Raw genomic sequence first — 8004 nt, 5'->3', positions numbered from 1 at the left:
ATACTCATGTATTAATTTTGATATCCATATGTCAATGACAACACTTTGTCATGAATCAACTACACATTAGTCTCAATGCATTATTATTGCCTAAACTGGCAATAATATTTAACTAAGAACCTTTTAAGAATAATCATATTATTCTTAGGACTTTATTATTAATCAGTTTATTTACACACATAGAAAAAAATTGAAATAACAATGACAATGCCTTATATTAACAAACAAGGTAAAAAAGTATGTGATTATAGTCATATCATGATTGGTCTTTGGGTATACTCTAACAGTTTTAGGGTGCTAAAAGATAGGTCTATTCTTCATCGTTGATTTGGGTATTTATAGGAGAGGTCCCATTGTCCATTAGTGTGATGTGGTAGATTGTTATGAAGTTATCATCATCCAATGCATGAAGGATGTGCACCATGGGCCTATCTCGTTATTCATTCCATCAGTACAAGGTTGTTACGGTTATGTGGGTCCTTCATGACCTTGAAGGCTTGTTCACATTTGAGGAGTATTTACATCTAAAAGTGGATACTTCTTACTAAAGGGTGCTGAGAGCGGGTGATTAAGAATAACAGATGTTGATGCTCCCTTGATCAAAGCGAGTGGTCGAACAAGACATAGTTTCAAACGGAGCCAATAGAAAGATCAACATTGCCTTTGATGCGAACACGCATCCCAATGGTGGAAGGGTATAACAATGATAAATTCAAGATAATAAGAATTCAAAATTTATAAATAGTTAACCGCTAACAATCAAAATATGAAAAAATATATTGAGACGAACAGAATATTTATATAATATGGTATGACCATACTATTTTATGACTGCATACTTGACTCATTTTTTTCATCTATCTGAATTTGTGTTGGCAAGAGTCAAATTAGTAGAGATTAGATAAAATGTGTTTTATTAGCTATAATATAAATGAAAGAGTTTTAAGCGTGGCATACTTTGGTGGTCCAATGAGAGATGTTTCTAACTACCAACAGAAAATAGTTTACTCCTCTCCTCGCGTTACCCTTTTGTGTGGAGTTGGAAATTATTTTGGGAGTGAATAAAATACAAATCAAACAGCGAATGTCAAGGCACTAATCATGGGAGAACTAAAATATAAAAGCGAGGCCATGTGACTTATCATCATTCTTTCTCACCTATATTTTTCGTCAATGTGGACGTTTAAAATAAGGAAAAAAAAAACCAATTAATACTAAAATAGACATAAAGTATTTGTTATGCGAAAAATAAAAGAGAAGGTGAGTCTTACCTACGAGAGTATGACCTTAAACTAAAGTGTCACCATCCTTCCTGTTCAAGTGTTGATTTCCCACCATAATTAGCTTTAATAGAAGGAAGAACCCAAAGGATAAAAAAGTCGCTATCTGTGTTTTCACTTAAAATAAATGGCCCAAAATGACAAAAAATATTTATTCAGTTGCCGGCGTTTTACTCCTCCTTTGATCCTCCTTATCATGTTGTTGCCGGCTGTTTGAACAAATCTCTCCGCCGCCTACACAAGTTCTCTTCTTTCTCAGGAATGGACATTATATAATAATGCAAAACACTTTTTTTTTTTAGGGAATCTATAACCCATTTTTATAAATTAAAGTGACCATTAAAATAATTTTATTAGGAAACAAGTCCCCATCTTAATGTTGGAATGATCTGTTGTGGCTTCCACCTGGTTTTGCCTTGGCGTAACAGATATCATCTGAAATATGCTTGAACATGTTAAATAAAACCTATAGTTTTGCTAGTAACAATTTAAGATTTGGAAAAATATAAATAAATACCGACAAATTTTTGTAAGATGCAACTTTGGCAGTTCAACCCTTGTATGTTTTCTGAAAAAAAAACAATTGTCATTATGTAAACTTTTGTAGTACTAAATTATAAATAGAATTCAGCGATTGATAGTTGAAGCCAAGTTTTTTTTTTGGTAAATCCTGGTTTTGTAATCCCAAACAACCAATCTATACTAATTATTTTATCTATATTATTGAATTTATGAATCTATAATTATATTATTTAATTTCATCAATCCAATCAGTTTGGTTGATTTTTTCCCTATATTTAATGGATTGAATCAATTTCTAATTCCGGTATAGTATGTGTTATCAAAGAAAAAGGAAATTTCAGCGGCGTGGAGTGAGTGCACCACTAGAGCGCGCACTAATAAAGTTAAATTTGGGTGCGGTAAATTTGAAATCAACCTATACAAAGCCCAACCTCACCACTAGGAAAGGCAGGGCCCGGTGCCAGCTCCCACCAGCTTGTCAAAATAAAACTGCCTTTTTATCAAACATGAAACGCTACTCCATCACCAATCAAATCCTTCTTTCTTTCTCCCTCCCCTCTCTCTTCAAATCTTCTTTAAACTTTACCCTTCAAAACTCGTAAAAGATTTTACTACCCTTTTTTTCCTCGGTAGACAACAATGTCGTCATCGCCACCACCAAGGGCTACTCCAGCCCCCACATCACCACCATCTACCAATTCTACCTCCCCTCCTCCGTCATCTGCCGCATCTCCGCCTCCATCTACCTCTTCAAGCCCGCCTCCCGCCACCCCATCTGCCCCTCCGCCTTCAACCACCCCATCTCCCCCTACTCCCTCTGCCTCATCACCTCCCCCGTCATCCTCTACTTCCCCATCTACTCCAACTACTACATCTCCACTACCACCGTCATCCTCTAGTCCTTCCCCTCCTTCTTCTTCTACATCAACAACTCCAAGAGGTTCAGGGACTCCATCGCGACCACCACCTTCGAGGAGTTCGGGAAATCCATCGCGACCACCACCTTCAAGGAGTTCGGGAACTCCATCTCGTCCGTCGCCGCCATCTGAATCGAGCAATGGGGTGTCGACAGGACTGGTAATTGGAATAGCAATAGGGGGAGTGGCGATATTGTTGCTTTTGAGTTTGTTTTGTATATGTTGTAAAAAGAAGAGTAGAAGGAGAAGAGATGACGAAAGTTACTACATGCCTCCCCTACCTCCTGGGCCTAAAGGTCAGATCTTTTTCTCCATTGTTTTCAGATTGGGAAGGTGTTTATTTTTATTTTCATTTGGTTTTATTTATGATGTGCTCCCTGAACTATATCTATTTTCAAATTTGGTACTAAATTTTTTAAAAATTTTGGTACTTGAATATTATTCCATTACTCATTTTGCTACCTGAAAGTAAACAGTTATAAAAAATACACTGACCAATGAGAATGCGCCGCATCATTGATATAGTAGATGATATGGCATGTTGGCAATGACGTGGAACGTTGACAGATGATGGGTAGGTTGATCAACCGTTGACCAGTGTTGACCGGTCAAAATTATTTAAATTGATAAAATTAATTTTTTTAAATAAAAAATCTTGTAAAATATAAAAGTTTGGAAAAAAATATTAAAAATTGTGAAAACTATAAATTATTTTAAAATATTAAAAAAGTAGTAAAAAAATATTGAAGGAGTTATATTGTAAATTTAAGAAAGGGAGGTTAAGCTTCAAAGAAAAATTATGGTAAAAGAGAGTGAGAATTGGAGATTTCATTTCATTTTCCTACATGCTTTTCGCAACCAAATACCATTGAGTTAATGAAATAAGAGAAGTATCAGCCGGCAGTAGAGAATCCAACACATTCTTAAAGAGAGAAATAGAGAGTGGAAGGAGGAAGAAGGTACCTTGGATGTTGGAGATTTAGTTTAAAAGTGGGTGTTGGTTTGAGTTAGAAAGGGGAAGCGACTGATTTCCATAGCTTTAGGCGTCATAAACAAAAAAGGTTTTCAGTAAAAACGTTTTGAAACTCTGCTTAACTGATAAGGGAAGGGGTAAGCCAAGCACCGAAACACTAATCCAAACATTTCTGCTGTAGATGATGGAAATTTCTTTTTGTATTGAGTGACTTCACTTAATTAATACCAGTTGTACTCTAGGTATCGAGTATTTTTACCATTTTTCTGTTAATAACAGTACCATCGTGCTTCTTTGAGTTCTTTAAATATTTTTGCATTTTTAAAAAATAATATTTACAACCAATTAATGTTTTAAATAAATTTTATTTTTATTTTTCAATTACATTTGTTTAAATAAATTTTAATTATTTTCTGACCATTGATGCCGGTCACCGAGCAATGTTACACGTCATGGGTCAACATGCCACATCCTCAGTCAATGTGTCATATTATCAATGACGTGGCATGTAATCATCGGCTAAGCGCCTTTATCTACCACAATGAGACAAGAATATCTGTAAGTACTAAAATGAGAACATGGATATAATTTTTGGGTTTCCATTAAAAAGATGGATTATAATTATCTTATAAAAACACTTTTTTTTTTCTTTGTGATAATTTTGAAGTTTGATGTGGGGTGAAAGTGTGAAACAAATATTTGAGGTTTGAATCATACATTTGATGTCTTTTGCAATACGTTGGTTAGTGGCTTTGCATGCGCCTCTTTGATTTTTGGTTGGATCATACGGAAGACACAGATTTATGTAAATGGCTTTTGCTTCAAGCTAAACCTTTGCATTTGTTCACACTGCATCCTTTCTCCCATTGTGTTTTTACTTGAATCTCAGTTTGATAAGAGTTTGAAGATTTATTTTATTTTTGATGTTTTGGAATGATAAAGGCTGATCCATATGCTAATTGTAAAACGGTTTTTATCAACTTCTTACTTGTATAGCCTTGCTTTATTGTCGACTCTGGTTTAGGTAGTCATAATAATACACGGGGCTTTTGTTTTTTTTATTCCTCTCAGATGCTCCGTATGGTGGCCAGCACTATCGGGTGCAACAAAATCCTCCACCGCCTGTGAATCAATCCAGTGCAGTGCCTACAAAGCCCTCACCTCCACCAGTTACAGCATGGCGTCCTCAGCCAATGCCACCTCCTCCACTTTTCATGAGCAGCAGTGGAGGTTCTGGCTCAAATTATTCAGGTTCCGAGAACCCACTTCCACCATCTTCACCTGGTATTGTGTTAAGTTTCTCCAAGAACAGATTTACCTATGAAGAATTAGCAAGGGCAACAGATGGCTTCTCAGATACTAACCTTCTTGGACAAGGTGGTTTTGGGTATGTGCACCGTGGAGTTCTCCCCAACGGGAAGCAAGTAGCAGTCAAGCAACTGAAGGCTGGAAGTGGACAAGGGGAGAGAGAATTTCACGCTGAAGTTGAGATTATCAGCCGTGTTCATCACAAACATCTTGTGTCATTGGTTGGATACTGTATCTCGGGGACTACAAGAATGCTAGTTTATGAGTTTGTTCCCAACAACACTTTGGAGTTTCACTTGCATGGTAAGCTTGTCTAAGTTGCATGTCATCATGCTTGTTTGAATTACTGGGCATGGCGAGTAATGTTCAGTTCATCTGGTAAGATGATCTAATACAGAATGTTAATGCAGGAAAGGGGCGACTTACCATGGATTGGCCAACTAGGATGAGAATTGCTTTAGGGTCTGCAAAAGGACTGGCATATCTTCACGAGGATTGTATGCTTTTTCACTCTCACTCTCTCCCTTGCATGCGTGCTCTATATTTAGGATTTTAGTCTCTTATTAACCTTGTCAATGTTTTCAGGTCATCCTAAGATCATTCATCGTGATATTAAGGCGGCTAATATTCTTTTGGATTTCAAGTTTGAGGCTAAGGTATTGATTTCACTTTAATTTCTTGACACTTTTAAACGCTTGAACCATAAACGAAATCCAAACAAATGCAACCAAAATGTCGGCCTTGACTTGTCTGTTTTATTTCATCTTTACTTAACCGAAAAGGATTTGCTTGTATCAAGCTGTTAACCAACTAATTAAAAAATAACATTCTTTCAGTTTTAACACCAGTGTATAGGTTTCATTGCATTAGTTTTCAATTACTGTCTTTGTTTTTTTGTTTGTCCAAATGTATTTCTCTCTATTGTCATTGAGATGATGGATAAAACTGTTGTTTCCAGGTTGCTGATTTTGGACTAGCAAAGTTCTCTTCTGATGCCAACACTCATGTCTCTACTAGGGTGATGGGTACTTTTGGGTAAGAAGACTTATGCATTCTCTTTTCTTGTTATATAGGATTTGTGATTAAATTTTTTTGCCTCTAGTTGTTTATTTACTTAATTCTCACTCTCTCCAGGTATTTGGCTCCGGAGTATGCTTCAAGTGGAAAACTCACAGACAAGTCAGATGTTTTCTCTTTTGGAGTCATGCTTTTGGAATTGATTACTGGACACAGACCTGTTGGCTCTTCTTACAGGGAAGACAGTTTGGTGGACTGGGTTAGTTATTAACTTTGGTCTATGATTGTCTATGCAAATACACACAAACTCGCATAATATCATCTGCATATTCTTCTCTGACTCTCTGAACCAGTTCCGGAAAGGAATTCTGGATTTACATTTCATAGATTCTTTATTAAGTAAATCTGATTTGGCATTGCAGGCTAGGCCATTGCTCACACGAGCTATGGAGGATGGAAACTATGATAGTCTGGCTGATCCTAAATTACAGAAGGAATATAACCACAATGAGATGACTCGTATGGTTGCTTGTGCTGCTGCTTGTGTACGACATTCAGCAAGACGTCGTCCCCGGATGAGCCAGGTAATTGGTGTGGTAAATTTTTTTTTAAATGTCATTTTTAGTATTGAGGGTCTGCTATGTCTTGTTGATGGATATGACACTGAAGATGAATAATTGTGAAAGCAATCCATCTCTATTAATGGAAATTTAATTGTGAGCGACTGCATTTCTTAAGTATCTTGTGGGTATGATGGCTGCCAATCAAGTGGGGTAACCGGTGGTTGATGGTTCATGAGTGAACCGTACTTTCTGTTTGACCTTATAGTTACTCCTGTGTTCCATTCATAATTGTACTTTTAACCAAAACTTGCAATCAAATAGATCGTCCGAGCTTTAGAAGGAGATGCGTCATTGTCTGATCTCAATGAAGGAGTGACACCTGGACAAAGCAGTGTCTACAGCTCTTATGAAAGCTCTGACTACGATACAAACCAGTACAATGAAGACATGAAAAGGTTCAGGAGGATGGCATTGGACACACAGGAATATGCTGCTAGTAGCGAATACAGTGAAGCCACCAGTGAATACGGTTTATACCCTTCTGGCTCAAGCTATGAAGGCCAAACCACCAGGGAAATGGAGATGCGGAAGATGATGAAAAATAGCCAAGGTTTTAGCGGAAACTCAACCTCGTAACGCAACATATACCTTATTACACTGTAAAGATCCCATCCTCTTGTCATTTTCATACTATAATTTGGATTGGCTTGTATTTCTTGAGATACCCCATACCACTGAAAATTTTAGCCCCTCTAATTTTTAAACCAAGGGTTTTCATTGATTTTTATTATTTTTAGTGATTCACACAAATAGTAAATGATGCATACAGTTTGCCTGATTCTTTTATTTGTTGTTTAAATGTTGAAATCAGTTTGGTTTGCTGAAAACTAGACTTTGTCCTTTTATTTTGTTGTTAAAATGTTTCCTGTCAGTTTGCTTGGATTGCAAGTTCAGGAGTTAGGTTGGGCTCCCATGGTATATGGGTGGCATTAGTACGTAGCTTGTTTGCATTTAAATCAAGTTTCAACGTCAGATACACCAACTCAGAGCATCTCCATCAATGAACCATTGGTGGGAAGAAATCAAAGAAACAAAATTTAAGGCATAGAGTGTCAGTTTGAGTTAGGTTCAGTTGATGCTGTCATGTTCTTTTTCAAGTTGTGTTAGCTTTGAAAATGAGCAAATTTTGAGGTAAAAAAGGAATAGGATGACGGGTGTGGCCACCATGGCACATTCCAACTTTAAAATTTGAAAAGCTTAGCTGGGGTTGGGAGCTCACTTTATCACATGCATAACAAAGCAAAATTCTCTCCATTGGAAATGACAAAAAGTTGGCAGCTTGTCTTTCTTTCGTTTTTTTGGGTGTCTGTGAAGGGTGTGGTCCTCTCCTCAGATAAGTTTTGTTTATGAATCAGATTAATTTG

The 8004-nt window shown here is 36.8% G+C and overlaps 1 protein-coding gene across 1 annotated transcript; it reads left to right on the top strand.

Annotated features, from left to right (window-relative positions):
• Positions 1-2107: 2107 nt before the first annotated feature.
• LOC108453811 (proline-rich receptor-like protein kinase PERK1) lies at positions 2108-7467 on the top strand. Its single transcript, XM_017752128.2, has 8 exons — positions 2108-3015; positions 4764-5303; positions 5411-5497; positions 5586-5656; positions 5959-6035; positions 6135-6276; positions 6440-6601; positions 6902-7467. Exons 1-8 carry the CDS (start codon positions 2442-2444, stop codon positions 7214-7216), a joined length of 1968 nt encoding a protein of 655 aa, XP_017607617.1. The 5' UTR covers positions 2108-2441; the 3' UTR covers positions 7217-7467.
• The last annotated feature ends 537 nt before the right edge of the window (positions 7468-8004 follow it).

Source organism: Gossypium arboreum, chromosome 6 (assembly GCF_025698485.1).
Source record: "Gossypium arboreum isolate Shixiya-1 chromosome 6, ASM2569848v2, whole genome shotgun sequence".
NCBI classification, from domain to species: Eukaryota; Viridiplantae; Streptophyta; class Magnoliopsida; order Malvales; family Malvaceae; genus Gossypium; species Gossypium arboreum.
Note: the sequence above shows the minus strand (reverse complement) of the source record. Positions and strands in the feature narration are given on the sequence as shown.